We start from the raw sequence: 27,398 nt of genomic DNA, 5'->3' as shown, positions 1-27,398 counted from the left end.
TGTGAATTTTATCATATGGAACTAAGCATTTTTGAAGCTCCCTTATTTTGGCCTCCTTTCATTCAAGAATCTGCATTCAAAAAATAAGATTCTAATTGCTCTGCTAACTTGTGTTAGTTGGTTGGCTGTTGAGTGGTTGGTTGGAGGAACAGACTTCCATCCCTTGTTGTGGAAGTTGATAGCCTAAATAAATTTAAGGCTGAGCTGGACAGGTATTTGGAATGAATGGAGGGGTGAAATGGGAGCTGTTTTTTTTTTTTTTTTTTTTTGGCTGATGTGCATAAGCTTGCTTTCTTGCATCATATGCCTCTACTAATGCTAATTACTCCCTCTGGTTGCTCTTGAACAGAACATGTTGCTGTGGAAAACAGTCATCCAAAAATCCACAAAAGTGTTGCTAGTGTGCGAGTGACCAACCCACAATTTCCAGTCAGTTTCACAAGATCCGAAAAAGTACATGGGGTTTGGCAGACTGCAAGTGGAAATGGACATCGTTGAGATTAGAATTGAGACCACGTATATTTGTGAAATGAATTAGGAAGTGCTTGGGAGGTTTAGATCTTTTTGCAGATAAGCTTGCTCTATTAGTTTGACAATTCATGGTGTATTCAATAGTAAGAAAAGGTGGGTGGGACATGCTGTATGAAGTAATGAAATTTTTGGATATGGCATACATATTGTAAGAATATACCCAGATCCTTGAAGTAACGTGGCCTCGACAATGCTCCCCGCATACACACTACTCAGACTCCCTCCAGTAGTAGAGTAGAGTAGAGGTAGCAAGATTATACATTAGCTGATCCGGAAGCCTCCTAGGGAGTTACCAATAGGTTCGGTCCGGTGTACTAACTAGCGGCCAGCCTGCGAACACCGTTTTAGAGCTGTACCCTCGAAATGTAAGGAATATTGGATCTCGCCACGATGTTCATCATAACCTCAAAAGTCATCAATCATACTGCATGATGGAAGAGATAGGGAAGGGTTGACCGGAACTTAGCTCTAGAGACTAAACATGGGTGCCACCACTTCAAGCCTCCAATAAGCAAAGTGGCGGTATTGCACCGGTTGATGAGAGTCGTCTACCACCTAGTACTGCCTGGTAACATAGAGGGGCGGCATTCCTCCATGTGGTGTGGGCACCACACCTCAACCCCTGCTTACGTTGGTTCACACCTTGATGGTCACCCACCATGTACTTGTGCATGGAAGTTATGCCCAGGATTACTAACAGTCCCACCATCATGAAGGTGCAAGCAGAGGATTTGGCTGTCACAGACCGTCCGTACTTTGCCGAAATTGGGTCCACTTGACTCGAGTGTCACCCGAATATCAGTTCCATCAGCGTTTTAGACTCCCAAGTAGCAAGTACAGCTTGTCTGGCATATCTGAGAGAATGTCTGTGACAACCTCAAGGACCAGTGAGTTCAGTAAAGATAATTATTTTCTCCTATAGGTAAAAATAGTTTTGCTCTTTTTTATAAACTTGCATTATATATGTTATTAGTATTAATAGTGGCAGATGATGCGTAAAAGCAAACTTATTATAATGTATCTAAGAGATAGAAATCTCAATTTATCTCCTTTTACTAATAAATCTGAGAGTTACCTCAATATCTGAATAGGAGATCTTCTTTTCCAACTTCCGGGATAAAATGAATTAGAATAAATCAAATTTTACATTTAATTTTAAATCTCCAAGTGTAAACAATTTATAAAAATACCTCAATGTGCTCATACTTCCCACACGTGATCCCTCCAAGCACCGGAAAACAAGTCAACATCAACTTGCCCTCGAAACTAGATAACCCACGCACTCAAGAAGACTGAACACATTTGTCAGAATTAAAATCAAAACTCTGTATAATATTTTCTAAATCTAAACTCCTTCTGAGGGGACCAAAGTTTTCGCCATCGAGACATTTAAAACTGACGTTTTAAAAGATGGTAAAACTGATGTTTCAAATTTTTCCCTTTTATTTATACATTAGTATGAAAGACTTCTGTTAATCGCGCATGTGCACAAAGGCCCATGAGTCGGAGATTATATAAGGATGACGAATATGTAGTTAACTTCGTGTAGTTAATATAGTTTTCGGGATACTAATACCGACCAGCAAACACGTTTTTATAGGTTATGAAATCAAAACATAGTCTTAAGCTTATTATAATGTACTTAATTTGTACACGTAATATTTCTTCTTCATGAGCCATAATTCTTCAAGAAATGGCAATAAAATACATTCAAGCAAAGTTTGTTCACGGAACACAATCTGTAATCACACACGTGTCTTGACAGCTCACACTGACTTATACCACTGTACCTCTGACAAAGCTCTGTGATTCTGATCAGGCTCTTTGACCGTGTGGCAGCAGCACTTGTCAATTAAAAGTTAGACTTATACCACTTTGCCTGTGAACACATTTCACCTAGGCGCCTCCGTAGCCAGGTGGGAAGGAGCAGCAGTGCGTAGCATACGCTTCTTGATTAGACCGGGGTTCGAGCCTGTAGCCATCAAATACGGAGGATGCGGAAAGGTCAGGGAATGACCACTGCATTTTCCCAGAACAATATGGCCTTAGTTGCTAATGCTCCTAAAAACCAAATAACAAACAACAAACAAACATTTCACCTAGTAGTATGGTATAAATCAAAAATCGATTTTTCTTGACTAATACCACTTTACCTCTGAACAGCTCATATATGAGTATAATAGCGATTGTAGTGTGGCGCAAAATTTTAGCATCTTTCAAAGCGTGTTGCAAAATTTTAATGTCTTTAAAAGTGTGCTGCAACAACAAAAAGGTTGAGAAACACTGCCTTATACAATGGGATAATCATCTCCTTATCCCTGCTGGCAAAATTCCTGTATATCATTGATAAAATCACATGAGCTGTTCTGGCAGCCTGTTGCACTTCAGAGAACTTCTTGTCTGACTGCACAATTACCCCCAGGTCTTATTCATTTTCCACTAACCAGAGTTTGGTACCACACAGTTGGTACATTGATTTGGGATGACTACTTTTTTTTTTTTTTTTTTTGGTAGTTGTTGGCTCATCAGCTTCTGTGGCCATAATGCACCTCCCAAGGTTTTTGCAGTACTTTGATCCAAGCCCGAGGCGGGATTCGAACCCGCGACCTTTGGGTTGCCAGGCAGGCACTTTGGATGACTACTGCCTATATGAAGTACTCTGTCACTTCTCAGCCCAGTTTCGTAATTTGTCCAGATCTTGTTATATACCTTTCTTATAATAAACTCACTGTGTGTTTTGTGAAGACGATGTCAGATCAGACAAAACCTGTCAGTCAGCTTCCCCTATGTGATTGACTTGATGGGTACCAATTTTAAGAATAGAACTGAAAGTGTAGTTCTCTTGTGAAAACTTGCATATGGAGGATTTTATACTTCCCTCATTCTGTTTTTTTGTGTGCTGCACATGAAATAATTTTTTTGTAAATAAAAGGTAAGACAAATACCTCTACATAACTGATTCTATGCCAACATCAAATGTTTTGCACCTATTGAGTCAGTGCATGTGGCAACAAGTTTTCGAAATCATAACTCCTAGATTTAGTACATCTGTCATAGTTTCAACTACAGCAAGAGATTTAAAAATCGGTTAATTCAGATCCATTTAATTTGAACTGCAGACTTACGTGGATTTATTTATTAATGTTGAAGATGTTTGTGTGGGGATAACTATTGAAACATATGTGTCTTTTATAAATACATTTAGAAATGTTATTACTCTAATATGTATGTCTCCAGGTTGTTATTTTAACAAGATCTGAAGGAATCAAAAAATTTATAATAAAACTATCTTCTGACTTAGCATTTTAATGTACTTTTATTTTTGTTGCAGTCATCTACAGTACAGCTATGTACAGGTTTTTTAAATATATTGAAAATCGGGATGTAGCCAAACAAGTATTAAAAGAGCGTGGTTTGAAAAAAATTAGATTAGGGATTGAAGGTAAGCGAACAAAGTTTTTTGAATATTTTTAGTTATAAATAAATATTAAAAACAGTGAAATACACCATTCTTAGCATATGTTCCTTACAACATCAAAAGTCTTTTAATTCTGTTTAAACATGAAACAGCTTCTTCATTCAAACTCCATTTTCTAACTTTCAGTAATTCATCTTCACTGTTATGCACAGTGTGGCAATTAGAAAACAAGACTGATGCTAGAAAAATTATGATCCCATGTATGAGTAAACTATGAGTAAACCTTGGTTTATTCAAAGTAAATTCTTTCTGTGACCACACACTACATGCATCAATCATGAAGGTACTGAAACGACTGGTGTTTACAGTTCTTTGAATGGTGTATGGGGCTAAGTCTGGTGAATACGGTGGATACAACAGTATTGCAGACTTTTTTGCTTGCTAAAAACTCCTGAACAATGATAGCCTTATGGCTTGGTGCATTGTTATGCAAGAGGAACAAACTGTTGTCTACTCCATAGTGAGACTGCCCATAATGGATTTTCTGCAACAAACATTTCAAAATGTCCAGGTAGTAGGCAGCAGTACCACTTTGGCCATTGGGCATGAACTCTTTGTGCACAGTTCCCTTGCTGTCCTCGAAAATGATTAGCCTAGTTTTGATATTGGGCCTTCCTTGACAAACTTTTAAATTCGGGAGAGTTTGCTGACTTCCACTCTACACTTTGTCACTTCATTACAGGATCATGCCGAAAACACCATGTCTCATCACTTGTAATTGAATTCAGCACATTGGGTTTGCTTTCAGCAGCTTCAGTGAGTTCTCTGCAGTGTTCAATTTACCCCTATCATTGACCTTCTTGTTAACAAATGTGGAACAAACTTCATACAGACTTTCGTTTTCTTGAAATCCTGGATTATTATTTGTCGAATGGTTTCCTTATTAATTCACGAATCTTCTAAAATCTTTTGAGGCAATGCACATTGGTCATTGGCAATGATTTCCCACTCCTTTTCAATCTTCCAGTGATTCTCTTTCATGAGCAAAATGTTTGTGCCACTCGAATACACATGCATGAGACACACAATTCTCTCCATATGCTTGCTTCATCATTTGATTTCCATGGCACTTTTGCTCAGTGTAACACCACATGATGTTTGCTCTTTGTCCCCCTACAACACACCCAGGAGAGATGTGCAGTTCAGCTCACACTACATTCTGAAATGGTGGCAATTTCCGCTGTCCTTTACTGTGGTGCTAGTGGAACGATTACCCTTTCATTTCAATTTACTTCTAGTAGATGGCAGCACCAGCACTCATCTCGTATCATCAGTCTCATTTTACAACTGTGTATAAAGAACATTTGTTTTTGTCTAGAACCTTTTTGTAATAAGGATAGGTGGACTGTCTGCTGGAGCTAAAATTGAAGCAGTTACTAACAGTTTATTAGCTATCAAATGGGGTAAACAGAATATTATTATTCATGTGGGAACTAATGGTGTTTACTGCACATAACCAATGACCTGCTGGATATTTAGAGAGACATGCTAAAAAAATTCTGCAAGTTAGGCCATAAACAGTCTGTGTCTACAATTCTGTGCATGCATGGTAGGAGAGAATATGTGCAGAAAGCCATGTGAATGAACACAAGCTTTAGGGGGAGAAATTTTTATTGGTATGTCCCTTACTAATGCATAAAAAAAAAAATATTTTCTGTAGAGATGAACATGTTTAAACAGAATGAATGCAAGAGTACTCATATTTGTTTGTCATTAAGGATGCCTTATAGGTTCAGGGAAAGGTTCTAACTTGTGTATTAATGATCTTAGTAAACCACCTCCTCTCATTCTCAGTACACTCCATTCAGTGCCTCCTGTGATCTCCCGTCAAAAGGATATCAGAATTTTGATCAGCCTTGACACCAAGAAGGAAACCGGTTCTGGTGGTATTTCTCCATTTGTTCTCAAAACCTGTGCTCCTGGGATTACTCTTGTTCTGCGTCACTGTTTTACCCTTTCTTATTCTATTGGTATTTTCCTTTCTGTTTGGAAATTTTCTCATATCTGACCAGTTCCTAAAAAGTGACAAATCACTTCCATTGAATTATCATCCCATTGCACATACTACTTCTACTCTTTCCAAAGTAATGGGATGATTAGATGCTTACTTTCTAAAGTAAGCCTTCTATCTGATCAGTGATAGCCAGTATGGATTCCATCAGTGTCGATCCACTAGTGATATACTGATTTCCTGGCTTATGTTACCCATCTATGGACAAATTCAATGGAAAAGCTTGATGAAAATCAAGCAGTTGCTCTTATCATTTCAAAGGCTTTTGATCATGTTTGGCATAATCTCCAAAATAAGCTTCCATCTTATGGTTTGCCAACTATTTTTTTGTAATTGGGTATTCAGTTTTTTCTCTGACCGCTCACTGCAGGTGAACTCTCTGTCTTCTAACTTCTTCACTAATGCAAGTGTTCCCAAGGTTCAATTCTTTCTCCCACTCTTTTCCTCTTGTATATTAATGACCTATACACAATTCATGTTTAGAAGGATTAATACCTTTCGCTTTCCTTCTCTCTCTCTCTCTCTCTCTCTCTCTCTCTCTCTCTCTCTCTCTCTCTCTCTCTCTCTCTCTCTCTCAGTCCATAACTAGTCATCATCCTTTTATTGTCCAAATTCACAGAACCAACTTTTCTTCTTCTTCATTTATTCTTTCAACTTTCATTTTCTGGAACAAACCTCCATTCATATGCATTTCCTGAAGATTACAATCTACAAAAATTCAAGTCAAATATCAACAAGTATCTTCTTTCAACTTCTCAGCCTTCAAACCATGCACAGTACTAAGTACTATAGGTTCTAATACCTCTTGTGCTTGGGGTTTTAATTAAAAAAAATAATAATAATAAAAAAAAAGAAAAAGCTGATACATGTATTTGGTGCAAAAGAGATAATGTAGATATACATGTTTTGATGGCTGTATCAAGTTTCCCTCCTCACATAAGTTTCTATCCGATTGACCTTTTAATTTCATCAAGCTGTCAACCTCAACTACCCATGAAGGTAACTTATTTACAGTGAATAGTAACTTGCTAGCTAAAAGAAAAGTTCCTACAAGCCAGTTAAATGCCTTTTGCTGTAATTTGAATTTATGATCACTGGTCCTGAATCATTTTTAATGGTGAAAATTTCATCTTTGCCCATTTTACTATACCATCTTAGAACTCAATGGAGTCTCAATCTAAGGTTCCTGGTTGCCAAATTCTGTAGCCCACATATTTGAATTCTCTTTCTTCATGCTGTTTACAGCTTTCACCAAGCAGATGAGAACCCTTTGAAGAATCTCAATGTCTTTTTTTAGGTATGGTCTCTATACTGGGACACTGCATTCCAAGTACAGTCTTACTATTGCCTTATTACATACTTCAAGGACAGTGGTGTTTTAAATGAGGAGAAGCTGATGTTAGGGAACAAACTTAAATAACTTAAAGGAATGTGCCAGAAAACAAACAATACAAGAACTTGTCTTCATTTAGTGTGTATTTTGTATTGAGCACTATCAAGAGTGTTCTCAGTAAAATAAGCAAGTTTGAACTCCTCGTTTGGATAACTTACACCAGTGCTTTTTTTTGGGATGGTACAGCGTACCGGCACCTTTATTAACAGTGACGTGTGACATTTGGATGCAGTGCACTTTGAAATTTGTAATATTCTGTAAATTTTTGTCATGTTTACGTACTATTAAAATAAACTTAAAATTATTTAACTAAATTTGCATTTTTTACTGTCTATTGTTAAGATATTTTCTGTATAAAACTGTATAACCATTTTTAGAATTCTAAATTACTCAGTTGGAACTCTGGTTAACAAAGCCCTTTTATAGCGAATTATTTTGAAATCCCCTTGGAAGTTACATTTAAAATAGTTTCCGTTGAGTGAAGAAAATTTTCATATAGCGAACGGATTAGGAGAGAATTAACTCGGTACACACTGTTCGCATTTCTAGCCTTCAGGCAATTTAGGCAAATAGTGCTGCTGCGTGAATTAAGAGGGCTAAAGGGGTTACCATTCTACAACTGAGTAGTACCTGGTAAAACCTATCCAACCACCTGTCCCACATACAGAGAAGTCGCACTAGTCAAGAGTGAGCAGATCAAGGTGTATTCCCAATGGGCTCTGGCCCACCTTCTATTGTAGTGGTGTCCAACCTTTTCCCATACAGGGGCCATATTCAAAAAAATTCAAAGTTCTTTAGTGTGTTACATTTTCCATATCTTGTTGCATGTAAAAGTAAAATTGAAAATATTCGAAAATTTTATTAAGTACAATACACAATTACATTTACTGAACAAAACATTTAATGAGAAAATTTTTTTTGATAATTAACAAATTTTAAAATGCTGTTTTAGTTCACTTTCCTCGCTGGCCATAGGTTGGACACCACTGTGAATCAACTGTAAGCGCCCCGTTCGAGAATTAGAAAAGTGATTTTCTTTTACCCTGACAAATAATCATCTATTGTTTCACGGAAGTGCATTATCCACATTTTCCGTAAATTTTCCCTATCTCTGTTTACATGGTCACAGTACCTGAATATCCGAATTTGGTTAGTTTTGCATGGTCACAGTAGCTGAATAACATTTTGGTTAGTTTCAAAAAGAAAAAAAAAATTCAAATTTAAGAACTAGTGACAATACCGATGACAAGAGAAGGAAGGCGAGGACAACGAAGGTATTAATCCTTCTAAACATGAATTGTTGGCATTTGGTGAAAATGAAGTTAGAAAATTGTCAATTAGGTTACAGTTAAATGAAAGAGATGAAATTCGTGGATACCTAATTGATAAGGTTTTGGAAGAATTGATGTATTTGATGAACGCTCTGAGTACAATACCAATTTCATCGAGTGAATGTGAACGAGGATTTTCACAAATGAATCTGATCGTCAGCCCAACCAGCGCTTCGTTGATGACAAAAACAGTTTCTTCACTACTGTTTCTTAAAATTGTAGGCCGACTACTGACCCACTTTGATCCAGCAAAATATGTCAATTCGTGGCTGCTTCGGAAATGTCATTCAGCAACCGACACACAAAGAGGAAGAAAAGAAGTCGGCATAGGGTGCCGGATGAGAACTTAATAAAAATTTGGAATATTCTACAAAAACTTTATTATGAAATTATTTTTACTTATTTTTTTTATATACTTCAGTAACAAATTTATGCTTAATAAACTGTTAATATACTTAATTTGTTGTTCTTATTCTAAAAACATCACTACTAAAGTAACAATATCAGGGAAAAAAAAAATTTTAGAGTACTTTTCATATCCTTTTGATTTTCAATTTTTCCTGATATCAAAGAATGAGTACCGGCACCTATTTTTTTACAAAAAAAGCACTGGCTAACACCAACATAATTAGGCTAACACAAAACTTGGTGTCACCCAAAAAAGTAGTTGTCCTTCCTAAATGCAGACAATGTGTTTAGGAAGGACAGATAGGCAAGAAGGAAAGGGAAGATAATATTACTTGTCAATAGTAGCCAGTACATGACAAGAGCTTTCCCTGATTTGGGATTAATGTACATGCTCAGTGTATACCAGAATTCAGTGTGTGTAATATGAGATAGAAAAATGAGAGCAGGGTATGCCACAGATGGGAAGACTCTGAAGATATGATGAGAACCTTCATCTGCAGATTGAATGAACTAGTGAATATGATGCCTTTTTTGTTGGTGATTTCAATCTTTCCCTTACTGATATTGAAACAGTTGAAAGTGAAACCCACTCTCAGGAATCAATTTTTTAAATCATCTGGATGATTGCTATCTGTATCAGTATATTAAGGAAAAATACTAGGAGCTGGAATATTCTGACCTTTTCTCATGATCCTCATAGTATCATAGGTTGACAGTACAGGAACATGTGGTGAGGAGTGATCATGAAGTGCTAAGGTGTCTGATGGCAACTGAGATTTCAGTTGTTAAAGGTTATTAACAATGGCAAACGATGCAACAACAAAAAGACACTTCTTATATCACCCGTCCATCCATCCATCTACTCTAATAGTTGTCTAGTTCTTCCTTAAATTTAATCAAACTGCCCACTTCTACAACACCAGATGGAAGTTTGTTCCAACAGTCAACAGCCTAGTGAAAGGGGACTGTGAGAGGTTAAGATGCTATGTGATGGCTTCTGTCAATTGAGAAGAAAACATGGGTAGGGAGAATATGGGTGAATTATGGAATCACTTTAAAGTCGTCAGAGCAGAAGCCACAAATGCACGTATGACATTAAAAAAATAGCACAAAGAGTCTGCCAAGCGTACAAGGAACTGATTAATCTAATAGACCAGTGTTTCCCAACCTGTGTGCCACAGAAAATGCAAATAAAAAAAATAATAATAATAAATCCAAGTTTTATAATAAAATTTAATTCAAATAAAAAAATTCGTTTATTTACGCTGTACCGATCCCAGCCCCTTCCAGCGGTCATCATGATGTCACGTTTTGCTTCCTAGTACTAGATCTGTTCACCTTTATTCAGCCATTCTTATCATTTGAGAGACTCTCCCAGGTGCCTTGCAGTTGTATAAGTGCAACTTGTAAGCAGCATAGTAAGAAATTTCCTTTGTGTTTTAAAAGTACTTTTTGTGTTTTTATATCTCTAAAACATCATATTCAGTTAATTTGTGTAGAACAGGTATTTCAATTAACTGTATTAGTACATTCTAGAAGTAAGTTGAAAATATTTCAAAATTATTAGCAATGGATAAATTTTTAGTGAAAGGAAATCAGAAGAGGCAGAAAAGCACAATGAGCTTGGAGAAAATGATAAAAAAAAAAAAAGCGACCATCAACATCAAAAAAGAAATCATGTCGTAAACATGATGATGACTATTTGTTAATGGTATTTTCATATACCATTAACGAGATAACCCTCTGCCTTTATGTCTGGTATGTGGTTTAAAATTGTGAATGGTGCCAAGTAAATTGCAGTGTTATTTTTCTGCGAAACACAAGTATTTATTGTCCAAAACTATGGAATATTTTAAAAGACTGCAGGCCTCTACTAGAAAACAAGGTATAGAATATTATAGTTTGGCTAAAATATTTGATAAAACTTAAGAAGCCAGCTATTTAGTAGCCGAACTGGTGGCAAAAAAAAAAAAAAAAATCTCACCTGATTGCAGAAAGTCTGATTTTTACCAGCATGTTGGCTAATCGTGAAAAGTATTTTGGGAGAGGAAGCTGGAGAAAAAATAATGACAGTACCACTTTCAAGCAGCACAATTAGTAGGCATAGTCCGATGCTATTGAAGAACAAGTTGTTCAGCATATTAATAATTTTGGGAGACTGTTTGCATTGCAAGTAGATAATTCTTCAGATATTAGTGGGAAAGCCCAATTAATAGCATTTGTCATGTTTATCGAAAACGACACAATTATTAATGTTTTTTTGTTGTTGTAAAGAACTCACCGAAAGAACAACAGCCCAGATATTTTTGAAGTAATGAATAATTACAGTATTTACAAAAGTGTGGTATTTTATGGTATTCGTGTGTCAGAATTTGTACTGACGGTGCTCCAGCGATGACAGGAGTATTAAAAGGATTTGTAAACTTAGTAAAAGACACAATTCAAATATTATTATAACACACTGTTTTATACACAAAGAAGTTCTAGTAGCGAAGACAGTTCTACCCGATTTAAAACTTGTACTTGATTAAGAAGTTAAAGTGGTCAATTATATCAAAACTAGACCACAAAAAAAACATATTTTCAGAAAATTATGTGAGGAACTGGAGTCTAATAATTTTTCTTTAAGAAACTGACGTTCACTGGGTATCAAAAGGAAATGTACTTATGTTATGCATATGGACGATTTGCATGAGGAAATGCTCATTTTTTTTTCACTTTAACAATCAAAATGTTGTGATTATTTAAGTCATGAAATTTGGTGCTGTAAATTAGCTTTTCTAGCAGATTTATTCATGCAGCTTAATAAATTAAATATCAGTATGCAAGGCCTAGAGGAAAATTTACTCACTTCTACTGACAAGTTGTTCGCCTTTAAAGAAAAGTTGAGTATATGGAAAAAAAAGGTAAATGAAAAAAAATCTAGAAATGTTTCCCTTGACTGCCAAAACGAATTATACTAAAATAATTAATGCAATGAGTGAAACATTAGAGCTGTTAAAGACAAAAATTGTCCATTACTTTCCATCCCTTGATACCACAAAATATTTGTGGGTAAGAAATCAATTTGCAACAAGAAACCTTCCAATGTTAGGACTTAATCTGCAAGAGGAAGAAGAATTGGCTGAGATCCATAGTGACCATTGACTTTAATAATGCTAATATTAGCAAATTTTGAATATTAGCAAAATTTGAAATGAATATCCACAAATTTCAGAAAAGTCAGTTAGAATTTTATTGCCATTTTCCACTTTACTTGTGCAAAACAGGGTTTTCCACTTTAAATGAGATTAAATTTAAAAAAAAGAGAGAGAGAGACAAGTCGGTAGAAGAAGATCTGAGAGTAAGCCTATCCACAATAAATCCTCATATTAAAAAAACTGTGCTCCCATCAAAACCAACCATCTCACTGATTAAAATGTTATAATTGTATATTTGTTTGTTTTTATATTTAAATATGTTAATTTTTTAGATATTTTCTTTAAATTTCATGTATATTCCTTTTAAATAATTTCTTTTCTATTAAATTTCCTACAGTTCGTGTATGTTCAAAAAAAACATTAAAATCATTTTAAAAAAATAAGTGTATTATTAAGTATACCCAACAGAAATAACTTCCAGTTTGTGAATATGTATACATATATTATAATATACATTGTTTATTATTTATAATATATATATATATCTGATAATTAAAATAAATGATATTTAAAATAAAAAACATCAGCCAGTAGTACGGCAAAAATGCAGAGCGAAACGAAACGCAAAATAATATAAAATAAACAAACAGGGAAGGGAAAGTAGAGATAATAAGACAAAAAGGTAGTCGATAATCCCCTGTATAATTTAGTCATTAAACCCAATTAATAAAAACGATGTAAATTTAAAATAATGCCAATTATGTATAATTTAGCGGTACCCCCCTCGAAGGTACCAGTTTTGGCCGTACTACTGGCTGATGTTTTTTATTTTTATTTTAAATATCATTTGTTTTAATTATCAGATATAATTAGGCTTCATGTGGAGGATGTGCATTTGCTGCCTCTAATGATAGCTTCATATTCATAGTTATTTATTTATTTTTATTACTTTTGCCTAACTTTTACATCACATTATATATATATATATATATATATATGAGTGTAATAGTAATAGTCGCCTGCCACAACAAAAAAGGTTGAGAAACACTGTAATAGACCAATAAAGATAGCATGGGAGCGTATAGAGCAGTGAAAAGCACTGAAGCATATAGTAGTCATAATTTGGTCTATAATGATATCATAATATTGGTTAGGCTAGCAAAGGCTGACTGTAAAGAATCACAGGCCAAACAAGCAAAGAAAGGAATTTACATGAATGTTGGCACAATGATGAGAGCAAATCACATTTTCTTCTTATATAATGGTTTTGATAAAGTCATCAGTAACCCAACAAATTTTGCTGATGATGATAGATAATAATGGGTATTTTTCTGCATCAGTCTTTACAACCAAAAGTCTCATAATATCAAGGAGAAGCTGTGCTAGGGAACCCGAGAGCCATAAAATTAGTGATATGAAAATTATAGAGGATTGCTTACTAAAAAAAAACTTCTGAACATGAAAGTAATTGAGGGCCCTGAGGTTGATTTCGTATGTCCAGTTATTTTTTTAAAAAATGTTCCCAAAGTGAGAAATACTGCCTCCTGGAGGGTAGTGAAGATTACTTACAGGGGTGCTAAGTGGCAAGGAGGCAGCAGGAATGTGCTGCAGGAGGTGAGCCCCCTCTTAACATTTTGATCACTTGTTTACTGTTGACCAGACTAGAGAGTAGGGCAAAACACCTTTCTCGCTTTGTAATTAAAGTTTTACTGCTCTTATCACTTTCAGAGCTATTTCCTTTGGTCACTTTGTGTGTATTTATGATTCAGATTTTTTCACACGATAGCCAATTACACTAGCCAACACGATTTTTACCCCCAACAACTTAAATGCTGTTTTTAACCAGTTTTTATGCATAGATTTCAAAAATCACTATGATAGTTTCACATCACGTCACAGTTATTAAATGTAGAGGGAGTTACGTTTTACCAAAATATGCCAATTTCGCATAATCTAGCCAGTATTGTATGCCATACTGATTTATTTTAACAGATATAAGCTCTAATTTTTCAGTTGATTCTGGTCTCGGTTTTCTTGTGATAAACATAATCAGACTTTTACCTATGGTTCTTAGATTCAAAGTCTGATGCAACGATTTACAATTTGAAGGGAGCACACTTAGTGTTTTCGGTGAGAATTTTTGTAGACTATTCCAGTGCCCCCCAAAACTTGGGATAACAGTAATGGGAAAGATAAGAGTGATCAAGTTCAAGCCGAGGATTTCCTGGAAGCCTCCACATTACAAGATGTCGACTATCAGCCAGTAAGTTCAGGTAGTGAGGTACATTTAATAAAACAAGGCAAGTTGAGTGATTTGGTTTGACTTAAAATTGCCGAAAGAACAAGCTGAACTGTTAGGTTATAGCAATGGAATATACTTGCAGCGGGAACAAAGATTTCAGTGTTTCGAAAAAGACACAAAAGTTTTCAAAATATTTTGCTATAGAGGACAGTGTGCTTTTGCGAAGACATTATTAAATTCCTGAAAGAACTATGTGTCACGCATAAGTCAAATGAATGGCAATGATGTCTAAGGTTCTACATGCTATAAATTACCAGGATTATGGTTGGAACATATGCAGTGATCTTAAGGTTGTGGTTTGCAGGGAGTGGGGATTCACAAAATATTGTTGTTTTTTCTGTTTGTGGAACAGCCATGCGACAGAAGAACATTATGTTGTGCAACATTGGGACAAGTGGGACGAGTTCATACTAGGAGAGTGTAATGAAAAATATATTCCTTTAGTGCAATCAAACAAGGTACTTCTTCCACCTTTGCACATCAAACTTGGATTGATGAAAAATTTCAAGAAGAGACTAGATAAAAAAGGTAACTGATTTGCATATTTGAGAAGTGTGTTTCCTAATTTAACATATGCCAAACTTAAGGAAGAAATTTTTGGAGGACCCCAAATTAGGAAACTCTTGAAAGATGATGTGTTTGAAACCCAGTTAACGGAGGTTGAATTTGCAGCTTGGCAATCATTTAAGGTAGAAGTACATGGTTTTTTTGGGTAATAGGAAAGAAGAAAACTATGAAATGGCATCTAATTTACTCAAGTGCTACAAAAATATGGGCTGTTGAATGTCGTTGAAAATTCATTTTCTTCATTCATATCTCAAATTTAAAATCTGGGAGATGTGAGTGATGAACAAAGGGAATGATTTCATCAAGATATTTCCACGATGGAAAAGTGGCACCAAGGTCGCTGGGATCCTGTAATGATGTGGGATCACTGCTAGAACCATGAGAGGGAGAGTAAGTAGAAATACAAGAGAAAATCCGTTAGTAGCAAACATTTTAAAGAGAATTACAGGTATGCTAATTATATATTATTGAAATAACTATTTCGCTATGATTTATGATATTTTTTCCGAAGTTAATGAGTTTTAGAGAATGTGTGTATATATATATATATATATATATATATATATATATCCCTTTATTTTAACATTAAACATTGTTTAATGTTAAAATAAAGTTGTAAGTCTCTATCCCACATACATCTTTTGATGTATGTGGGATAGAGACTTGTTATGGTGATTTTCGGAATCAGTGTGTTTATTTCCTCCAGAATCACATATTTTCATTGTATAGGTATGACAAAAAAATATTTTTTGTTGGCTAGTGTTATTGATCATCATCATCCATTTTCAATCCACTGCAGGATGAAAGCCTCTCCCCCAACTTTCCAGTTCCTTCTGTTTTGTACAATGGCCATCCATTTACTACCTACAAACTCATGAATTTCATCTGTCCATCTCTGTCGTTGTCTTCCAGGTTTTTTTTTTCTAGCTCCTCTTCGGTACTATTCTGTTATTTTCTTAGCCCATCTGTCATCACGTCTTCGAGCTATGTGTCCTGCCCAAGACCATTTTAGTTCTGATCTAACAGTCTTTACTTCTTATCTAACAGTCTGATTCCCAATATAATTCATTCCATTCTTCACTGTGTCGTTCTTAGCTTCTCTTCCATTCTTTTGGTGAGTGCCTGAGTTTCACTTCCATAAGTCGTGGTGGGGGGTATATTTTGGTTCATAATTTTACATTTCAGACAAATTGGAACATTGTTCCTGAGTATGTGACTATATTTCCTGAATGCTATCCATCCAAAATTTATTATTCTCTTGACTTCCAGCCATTTATCATTATTACAGCCAATGACTTGTCTCAGATAAGTATATGATTCCACCTTTTCAATAATTGAAAAGGTAATTTTCAATTACTTTTTCAATTATATCCCTTTCTGTGGCATACTTGTTCATTGTTACTTTTGTTTTAGCCATATTCATGCTTAGTCCAAAATCCATACTAACTCTGCATAACTGATTAAGATTTTCCTCTAATTCTTTGGAATCGTGGCTTCTGACCTTGTCTTTCCAGTGCCCGAAACATTGCCGTATGCTGTATGGAGTCAAATGCCTTTTCATAATTCACAAATGCCAGGCATAATAGTGTTTTTTATTCATTTGCTTTCTCCATTAGCTGTGATATTACATGATGGTGAACCATAGTTGAGAATCCTGTCCTAAAGCCAACTTGCTCTTTCAGTTGATTCTCATCAAATATTCTTTCTAATCTGTTAGTAATGACCCTTGTGAACAACTTGTAGATGTGGGATAACAAGCTAATTGGTCTATAATTTCCAATTTCTGATTTATCTCCTTATGCAGCAAAACTACAATTGCATTATTCCATTCCTTAGGCATCACACATTTTCTAATGCATTTTGTGAAGAGTCTTGCCAGTTTTTGTGCCATGTCTCTTCCTCCCAATTTTAACAACTCTACAGTAACTTCATTTTCTTCTGCGCATGTTTTACCTCATCAGGAAGGATATCAGGTATGTCTTATGTGTTACTAATTTTCGATCCATCTTCTCCACTGCTAGCATCATTCCCTCGCTCCTTGTATAATTCTCTATAGTAGTCTTCTGCTATTTGTTATGCCTTCTCTGCTATTTATAAGTACATCATCGCTTTTCTTCAGTTTCAGTATCATTTGTCTTTCTGTATTACTGCTCATGGCTGCTGATTTAAGTCCTTTGTTTTCCCTTAATGCTAGTTCTACTTTTTTTGTGTTAAATCTTATGTCCTCTCTGAGTCTCTTTCTAATGGCTTTGCATAACTCAGTATACTCAATTTTCTCCTTGTCAGTGTTTATCTTGCTCTTCATTTGTCATCTTCAGTTCATCATATCAAGTGTTTCTTGACTAATTTTTTCTTCTTTGGATTTATTCTTACTTATAGGTTTCTTGGGCTTTATCACTTTCAAAAAGTTGTGATATTCCTCGTTGATATCTTGGTCCTGAGCAATCTGCAGAAGCTCAAACTTGTTCTTAAGTTCCAGTACATACTGCTTTTTCTCCTCTTCTGTTATCTCATAGACCTTCGTATTATTTACTCGAGTCAGTTTGTTCCTTTCTTTTCTTACGTCTGCATCAAGTGTGCATCTTACCATCCTGTGATCACTTCGAACATTTACCTTGTTCAGGACAGTAACGTCATTCACAATATATCTTTTGTTAGTGAGGATGAAATCGATTTCATTAGTTGTTAATCTATTTGGGCTCTTCCATGTCCACTTTCTGTTCACCCTTTTTTTGAAAAAAGTGTTCATTACTGACTATCCTCGAGATTCTACAAATTCCACAAGTCTTTCACCTCTTTCATTTCTTTCACCAAGTCCAAAATTTCCTATAGTTCTCCTTTCTGCACTGTTTTGTCTCTTTCCAACCTTTGCATTGAAGTCCTCCATAATGATAGTTTAGTGGGTTTTCTGCTCGTCTAGAAGACTCGATTTCTGTGTACATTTCTTCAACCTCTTCGTCGTCATGGCTCGATGTTGGTGCATAAATCATTATAACGTTTAGCTTGTATCTCTTAGAAATCCTGAGTAGTAGTCTTGACACCCTTGATGATGTACTTTTGAATTCCAAAATGTTGTTTTTATATCTTTATGGACCAGAAAGCCAATTCCACCTTCGCTCCTTTCACTTTTTCCATTGATGTACAGCAGATTTCCACTTGATAAACTTATAAGTGATTCATTTCTTCTTCTTGTTTCAGCCAAACCGATGATATTTCAATTCACATTTTTTAATTCCTTTTCCAGCTCTAATATCCTGTCTTCACCGATGAGCGATCTTACGTTGTAACAGGCCAAGTTCAGTTTCCGTGCATGGCAGCCTGGCCATACCCAGAGATTCTTAGCATCCTCTGCTTCCACTCAGATCCTCTCGCTGTCATAAGAGGGGGAGTGAAAACTGCTGTGGACTGAGGGCCATTTGTTTCGTTGTGCTGTCACGTGCTGGAGGGTTTGATCTTTTCCTCTTCACGTTGACCAGGCATCTTGAAGCGAACCACTCTACACGTTCGTTGCCACCTAAGTGAAGTAACAAGGCTTACCATCGAGAAGGTGTGCATGAGTGGATTTTAGAGAGGGAGGCCAACTGGATTTCTCCTAAATCTTCTGAAATAGAAAGATATTGGATCCATCAGTGTTTTAGACTGAGTGTCTGATAACACACAGAATGTCTGTTCCCCTCTGTGTTATTGGTAATAGCTATTTGTTTTCTTATAAATTTTTTACCTTCACATATGCGCAAACCTTCACTTACCACATCTGTTGTAATTGAAAGATTGTGCATGTTTAGTAAGTAGTTTTATGTCTGTTTTGTGTGGCCATCCAAGTTCTCTCCAAGCAAAAAATTGACCTTGAGATTATTAATTATTGTGATTTAAGACCCCTGCTAAGTGACTTTGAACCAGACTTTGGTAAACTGGTATCACTTCATCGTGCCCATCCATCACATTAAGAATTTATTGAACATTGAGGTAATTACAAAATGTGGAATCTAAGACCTTTGCTAAATGACTATATGGCCTTAAAAACTGGTATTACTGAATCGGATTCATCAGTTTTGTTGAATTAATTAAACTAAAAGTTTTAATTGGATTTTGAATAAATATGCTAATTAATTATTAGTGTTTTGAATTTTATTTATTATTATCTTCTTTAGTGGTTTATGCAAAACCACTTGTATGAATAATGCTCTTTATTTGGTAGGGTAGGGGGTACTAGGGATGAGTTTATGGAACCAAGGGGGTGGTGGCTGAAAAAGTTCAGGAATCACTGTTGTAAGGCTTCAAAGTCCAAGGGATTGAAGAAATGTCAGTTTACTGCCAGTCATAAAGCTGATTCAGGGAGCAAAGTTGTAACTAAAGACTGGTCAGTCCAATCTCAGTGGCAGAAACTCATGGAAGCAGTGATAAAGAATGTAGTATAGAGTCGTCTGGATAGGAATGATTTTCTTGTGGAAACTCAGTATGGTTTTTATAAAGGGAAAATCTTGATAAATGTGATAAACTATTGATGATAGCATTACTCAGAAATTTGCCAAAGGAAATAACTTGGACTTTTTTTTAGTATTAGTAACACCAAATGGTGTAAGGAAGCAGACGTTTTTTGTGTATCAGCCAAAAAATAAATAAAATAATATACAGGTTGACCATCACTAATCAGGCAGTGTTGGGACCTGTTGGGTGCCGGATTAGTGAGGTTGTCGGATCACTGGTGGTTATTTTAGCGCATACATTAGTTTAAGAAAAAATTCCCCAGGGGCAAAAAATATTTTCGAAGCAAAATAATTTGATTAGTAATTCTAAAATAAATATTATAATGTCGGTGTTGTCGTTTTTTCCTTAAAATATAAAAAAAAAAGTCTTTTTTTTTTTTTTTTTTTTTTTTATGTCGCATATATGTGGCCAACATGGCCACATTATGTTGGTTCCTTTATTTCTTGAGAAGCTGTGTCAGCCACATACATATGAGGCGCCTCCATAGCTAGGTGGGAAGGAGCAGCAGTGCGTAGCACACGCTTCTTGATTAGACCGGGGTTCGAGCCCGTCACCACCAAATACGGAGGATGCGGAAAGGTCAGGGAATGACCACCGCATATTCCGGAGCAATATGGCCATAGTTGCAATGCTCCTAAAAAAAAAACAACAAAACACATACATATGAAGGTCATTTGTGATTATTTTATTGCACGCGCAGCGAGCGCTGTAATAAAACTAATTACGATAAAATAAACTCTCAAACGTTGCAATAAGTTTGTCAGTATTGTTAGAGATTTTGTGAAAACAAGTTTGTTAGCGCGCTGTATTATCTATCATATTGTGTTGTATTTTTCTGCAAGTTTGTATAAGTGTGTTGTAAAAAAAAAAAAAAAAATCTAAAAAGGAATGGCTTAAAAGAAAATTACTAAGATAAGAGGAACTGAGAGAAATCGCTGGAATTTACAATTAATTAAATACACTTTTCAGTCTAGAGAAGAGAAAGTCACAAGGGGCTAGGTTTGGCAAGTAGTGTGTATTCACACGCAGGAATTTGTTTTTTGGCTAGAAACTGGAAATCAGAGAGTGCATTGTGTGCTGCAGCATTGTCTTGATGGAGCATCCAACCATACCTCCACAATTCAGTTCTCTTCCGTTGAATTTTTTCATGCAGCATTGTCAGAACTTTAATATAGTGTTTGAATGACAGTCTGATTTGGTAGGATGTACTCAGCCATAATAATTTCTTTAATATCAAAGAAAATAAGAAGCATGGTTTTCATTTTTGAATTTGACATTCTTTTTTTTTTTTTTTTTTGTCTGGAGGATTGTATTGGAACAGCCAACTCTCATTGTAAGTAATTACATTACTCAGAAAGTCTGGATCTTTAGTTTTTTTCCGACATCTTCGCAAACTTGGTGTCTCCTTATTCTTTGATCTTCAGTTAAAATTTGTCTGTTTCTTTGTCCATATTGAGCTGATGTAATTCAATTTAATGCTTAAATGACTGTCACTTCTAATCAGTGTTCTTAGCCGGTCTGCATTTTCATCAGTTTTCATGGATACCAGATGGCCTGGTCATTTATAGTCTTCAATATTCTCTCTTCTAAAAAAAATTTTATGCCATTCAAACACGTAAGCTCTTGGCGTCTTATGTAGTATCTTTCCTGTAAAGGTGACAGACACATCAGGCATAGTCACTGTTACTAAAAATAAGCTACAGAAATGGTCAGCAAGTCCTTGGAACCTATCTTAAAGCAGATAAGTACTGAGATCTCTGCAGACTTCTCTGACCAGCTACTTCCCTTCCATAAGTTCATTTACACCCTCCAAGAGAAAACAACCTGCTTATAGAGCAAAATCTCAATATAAACTGAACGGTGGAGAAAATTGATAACCTTGAAAATCTCACTTGTAAGATAAATAAGGGCTACAAACCCTCAGTCATCCTCTGATCAACCAGGTGTAAATATTAGCAAAGAAGTGAATCGCTCACTGTATCATGAAGTTGATTACACTCTCACTGCAATATACAAAACCAGTTGTCAGACCAGGGATTTGGCAAGTTCAAGAGCTTCTCTTATTACACAGAATGAGGCAGTGGACAACTGTCAGAGCTCTTCTGCCTCTGAGGTGCTGTGCCTCTCATGTCCAGAGATTCTTCAGGTCTCATTATCATATCCCCCTCAACCTGCTTTTATTCCAATCACTGCTGAGCAAATTATCAAAAAATTAAGAGAGAAAAACAAGGTAGTGGAAATACCTCACCGACTCCAGGATGCCAGTTCCAATAGTATTTCACTTTCACCTTTGCCAGAAACAAGTGACCACACCTTGAATGGGGCCCCATACTGTTGGTTTGAATGTTTGACAGTATAAAGTACCTTTCTTCTCAAATGACAATGGTTCCAGTACTGACACTCGTCAATCACCCAACTAAGATTTGAATATGCTGGCCAAGTATAATATTGCAGCTGTTCCTACACAAGAGAAGATCTTTATCCCCAGATTAGACCCTGAAACACTGCCCAGCAACATTGAAGACATGTGCAAAACTGAGTTTGGATTAACAGTGCAAATTTAACAATTAAAAGCGAGGCAGCATCCTGCTTATGTTTCATTTGTTGTCACGTGTCGAAAGGGGCAGTCCTCTTTGCTTCTGAATTTCCAGGACTGGCTGAGAAGGTCACTGGTTAAACCACAGGTTCTTAAACTTTTTTTTATTCACAACCTCTTTTCATAAGATGAAATTATTAGTGACCCCTGGCAGTAATGCTTAAGTTAAGTTAGGTTTTTAATACTCTAGTGACTAGAGTATAAAAAACCTAACACTAGCATCTATTGTCAGTTTTTGAGCAGTTTTAAATAAAATGAGAAATAAAAATAATGAACATTAATTGGAAAAAATGCACATATACAGTTATTTAATATTATATAATTAATTTTTTATAGTTTACAAACTTTACATATGCAGATAAAAATAAGAAAATTAGTAAAGATAACTGTTACAAATAAATAGGATTAAGCAAAAAAATTTAATTAGATGGATGAGCTTGCTTATTTTGAAACAATAAATCCAGTCTTGGCTTCATATATTGGATAGCACAGGTGTCATGGCAATTCCCATGTTGTTTAGTCAAGAATGGTATTTTGTTTTTATTACAACTACTAATGTTGAAAATGCTGACACACACAAATATATGGTTGAAAATGGTAGGAGAACAGACAGTACTAATTCAAAGAGCACTGGGTATTCAACCTTAACACTAAGTTAAAAGACATTCAAAGTTTGATTTGAAAATTCAAATTTAAGATTTGAATCGCTCAAAAGCTCCACAAATTCTTCCTGAGAATTCAGTGAGCAACACTGTACCTCTTCTATGGAAGCCATTAGTTTTTCTTAATTAATTATACGAATGATTATTGAAATTCCATCTGTCATAGTGGGGGTTGACAACTTAAATATGTTCAAGGCAGACAAGCATTTGGAGTGAATGGATAGGTGAAGTGGGAAGTTTTTTTTTATTTATTCGGCTGATGTTATATAAGCTTGCTTTCTTGAATCATATGCCTCTATTAATGCTAATGTTAATGAAACTGTCTTCGTGTAATCATGCTTGATGACATTTACATGCAGTAAACTAAAATGTAGAATGAAAAGTTGTAGTGTATAATAATTTCAGTAGTTCTATAATAAATATTTAATTTACTCACATTTATCAATGTTTTCCGCAACCCCCAAAATCTTTTTTGCGACCCCTCCAGGAGTCACGACCCACAATTTCAGAACCGCTGGGTTAAAAAACCATACAGGGATAGATGAATGAAGACATCCAGATCAGATCAGTTAGTCCATCTGAAACATCACTGTAGCAACCAACTCCTCAACCCCCCCCCCCCACCCTTTTTAGGCAGGGAATATTCAATGTGCCATGTTTTTACAAGAGTTAACTGGCATTAGAAACCCACACTTTGTTAAAAATTATATCCTGAAATGTATACTTCGCATCCCGCTATATGCTGCTTAGATTTGGTCCTCTGCCCCACCGAGCAATCTGAAAGCTTTTCTCAGCATTGAATACTGACCCTTAAAATTGCTGAACTGGACCTTAAATTCATTTACTGTCTCTAGAGCCATCCTACTTTCCAACCGCAGTATTCCTCCTTGGAAACAGACAATAAACACAAGAAACATATTCACATTAGCCCAACTGCTAACAGGAAGATTAGACACTTCCAGCATTGACGGCATGTTTCATTCTCATGGAAAATCCCCCCAGGAATGTTGATACAAAACCTCCCCTTCAAAGCAACTTAAAAAACCTGGACAGCCTTTGTTGCTTTTTTCCAGCAAAGATAGAGCTCTTTAATCAACTAAGAATTGAACTGGAAAAAGCCCTACCAATAATGCCTACAGGTTGCAGGTCTTTGCCAACTCTCATCTTCTCATGCAACTTTAGAGGATATCTTCCTGGCTCAAAACTGCATTTAATTTTGACACCCTTCTTAACTATATCTGTCCATTTTTATAAATGTCAATCCTCGATGTCAAATTTGAAATATGCTAATTTGAAAATCATTTTTTCACATGTTTATTTAAATTTTGTATTCAACCTTCAGGGTGAATGCCCCATGGACTATATAAACTCATGCAGTCTGCTTCTCACCTTTGAATGTAACCCACACCCTTCTAGCCAATGTCTGTCCTAGGGGTGTTTCCTCAATGGGGAAATAAATTGATAATAACATAACTTTCATTTGTTGTTTTCTTTAGTTTTGTTAAAAAATTTGAGATTGATTTATATTTCGATTTTTTTGTCTGCCATTTTTCTGACACAACTACAAAAAGGTTTGAGGTCAGCTTTTTTGCCTTTGTTTCGCAGGTGGTACTTAGTATGTAACAACTGCATGTGTGGTCTCATTATTTAATAGCCACACCTTGCATGCCAAGTGCTTAAGGTTCTAATAATGATTTAAGATAAAAGAATTATTATATGTGGTACAAAAGATTTCTTTTTTTTTTGTTTTAAATCCAAAGAATTCCAAATGTTTTTCACTAGTATTTTTTGAAAAAATTTACATGTGAATATTTTCTTTGTGATTCACATTAAAATATGTTAATTTTTTGCTGTTTTATCTTTGCTATCTTTCTTGCAGGGTATCCAACATACAAAGAAAAAGTAAAGTGCCGACCAGGTGGAAGAGCAGAAGTTATATACAATTATGTACAACGACCATTCTTACGGATGTCCTGGGAAAAGGAAGAAGCAAAAAGTAGGCATGTGGATTTTCAGTGTGTCAAAAGTAAATCAATTACAAATCTAGCTGCAGCGGCAGCAGATGGTGCTCTGGAACCTGCACCTCCAGCAAATATTACCAGTGGACCACCAGAAGGTGCTGTAGGTGGTGTTGAAGAAGAAGGGGCTGTGGGTGTGGTGCTTCCTCCACATCCATCTCCTAAAGAACCATATCCAGAAGTGCAGCTTCCTCCAGAAGACCTTCCTTAAAAACTTGAAATCAGAAATCGAAACTTTTTTGTACAAATGAAAGGAAGAAAAAGAAAAAAAAAATAAAAATACTGTCTGGTGTAGGCATCAAATATTACAGAGACAGTAGCCATTTCATGCAGCCAACTAAATCTTGTAAATTATGAGTTAAATAATTTCATTTTCAAATAAATAAAGAAAAGGTAGCTATCATATCTGGGAACGCAACAGGATCCACTTTATAATTAATTTTTTTTTTTTTTTTTTTGTTCAAAGTGCTTTGCTTTGTTTCCTCCAGCTTTACAACAGCATTCACTTAGCTATATTCTGATATATTAAACCACTTGTTAATTTAAGGCTATAAGGAACTGTAGCACACCTGCATATTTCCATGGACTCCCCTTGAGGTGGAATATCATTGGTAATGTATGAAAATAAGTTCGAATTTGCATTATAGCAAAGAGATGTTATCTTCTTTTATATGAAAATGAAGTACGTAATTGATATTATTTTATGATAATTTTATGCTGCCATTCTTGTTTGACTTAATAAATATATTGCTTGCCTTTGTAATTTTGGTATATAAATAAATTTCCCTTAAAAGTTTTAGAAATTGCCTTATTATTCTTTACGAGAAAAATATATTGCACTATTCCAAATTATATTTTATTATAATTGTAAATATATATTATACATTTAAAGATTTCTTAGTTGATTTTGGTGGCACTGTTTAGTTTTTAAAGAAAACCATTTGTTTCTTTTTAAAAATAATGATAAGATCTCTATTTACACGTATGTTATTTTGAAATTTATGTATTGTCTTTATTTTCACTGTGTGTGTATGTGTGTGTCTATATGCGTGTGCTTTTCTAAAGACTGTAAATGTTTTATAAAACTAAATGTTCCTCATTACATTTGGTTTTTTGAGACTTTTAGTGAACTTTTTGAGCTCTTTGCAGTGTTAACATTTTCTTCTTATTTGGGTTTATATTTGCAAAGAATTTAAATTTTTGTTATCAAAAATGTGTTATGAAGTAATAAAAGTTAACATATCAGACTATCTTGTAAACATTTTAATATTTTATTAAAGTTACTCTTCTGAGAAACTCTTGTGTTAAAAGTATTTTTCAAGAATATTAGTGGCGTGATTATCTATTAGCATATATCTAGATGTCATTTAGTTTTAGCCTGATGTTTACATAATACCAAGTTTATAAATAGTTTTATATGCAGTGATACACTGTGTGTATTTAAACAAAACTGGAGCTGAAAGTAAGTTATAATACATTGACTTCACATTCCAATATTGTCAGTAATTGCCATTTAGTTTGTAGACAGAGCAGACAATACACTGACACAAAAATCTACTTTTTAAAGTACATTTTTAAATTTATCTATACACTAGAACCTCATTTTGAAAATATTACTTTAAAAGAATCTCAGTCTAATAAATTATACCCCAAATTGTGCAATTCTATGAACATGGTTTCAGTAATCATAAATTCCAACCACAAATCTTAGTTTCCCTTATAATATATTTGGACGGTTTACCGGTAACCAACCTCCATGATGTGTTTCTTATTGTTTGCTGTAATTGTGACTGCATCATTTTAACAGCTTACTTTTTTGCATGCATTTCTTGACTTTAGATTTGACAGTTATGTATCACATACCACAGAACAGGTTTACTGAGCATCATGTTACAAACCTAAAGTTTTAAAATTATTTTGGTATATTGATTATTACATTATAATATGCCACTTACTGTGGCCCGTAGTGTTATGACCCTACAAATATGTGCTTGTGGACCAGTTTGTTTGAATGATAGCCACAACAAAAGATGGAAGCCTGTTCCACCAATCAACTACCCACTGGCCAAAGGCAAATTTCTGCACATCTATTCTACAACTATTTTTCCTCAGTTTCAAACTGTGCCCCCTCAGGTTCTTAGTCTGAGAAAGATGAAGAATCCCATCAGCATTCAGCTTGCTCAACCCATTCAAGGCCTTGTACACCTAAATCAGATCACCTCACAGGTGCCTACTCTCCAGGCACTACAATTTGCAGAACTTAAGCCTTTCTTGGTAAGAGCACCCCTTTGTTCCCCTCACCAATCTTGTTGCTCTTCTTTGTACTTGTTCTAGAAACTCTACATCCTTCCTAAAATGAGGTCTCCAGACCTGTACACACTAGTCTAGGTGTGGCCCGACCATTGCCTTGTATAACGGGATTATCACCTCCCTGTCCCTGCTAGCAAAATTCCTATATATATCATTGACAAGA

At 35.3% G+C, this 27,398-nt stretch overlaps 1 protein-coding gene across 4 annotated transcripts in view; it reads left to right on the top strand.

Moving 5' to 3' along the window:
• Positions 1-25,338, top strand: part of mri (BTB/POZ domain-containing protein mrityu) — a 384,830-nt gene extending 359,492 nt beyond the window's left edge. For all 4 annotated transcript variants that reach the window (XM_090381835.1, XM_090381837.1, XM_090381834.1 and 1 more), the window contains 2 exons: positions 3,863-3,973; positions 24,787-25,338. In XM_090381835.1, the coding sequence (XP_090237961.1) occupies positions 3,863-3,973; positions 24,787-25,136 (461 nt within the window). In that variant the 3' untranslated portion in view covers positions 25,137-25,338. The remainder of the gene's footprint in view (positions 1-3,862; positions 3,974-24,786) is intronic.
• Positions 25,339-27,398: the final 2,060 nt, after the last annotated feature.

Source organism: Mastigoproctus giganteus, chromosome 9, assembly GCF_048544385.1.
Source record: "Mastigoproctus giganteus isolate SK-2022 chromosome 9, ASM4854438v1, whole genome shotgun sequence".
In the NCBI taxonomy this organism is placed as follows: Eukaryota; Metazoa; Arthropoda; class Arachnida; order Uropygi; family Thelyphonidae; genus Mastigoproctus; species Mastigoproctus giganteus.
Note: the sequence above shows the minus strand (reverse complement) of the source record. Positions and strands in the feature narration are given on the sequence as shown.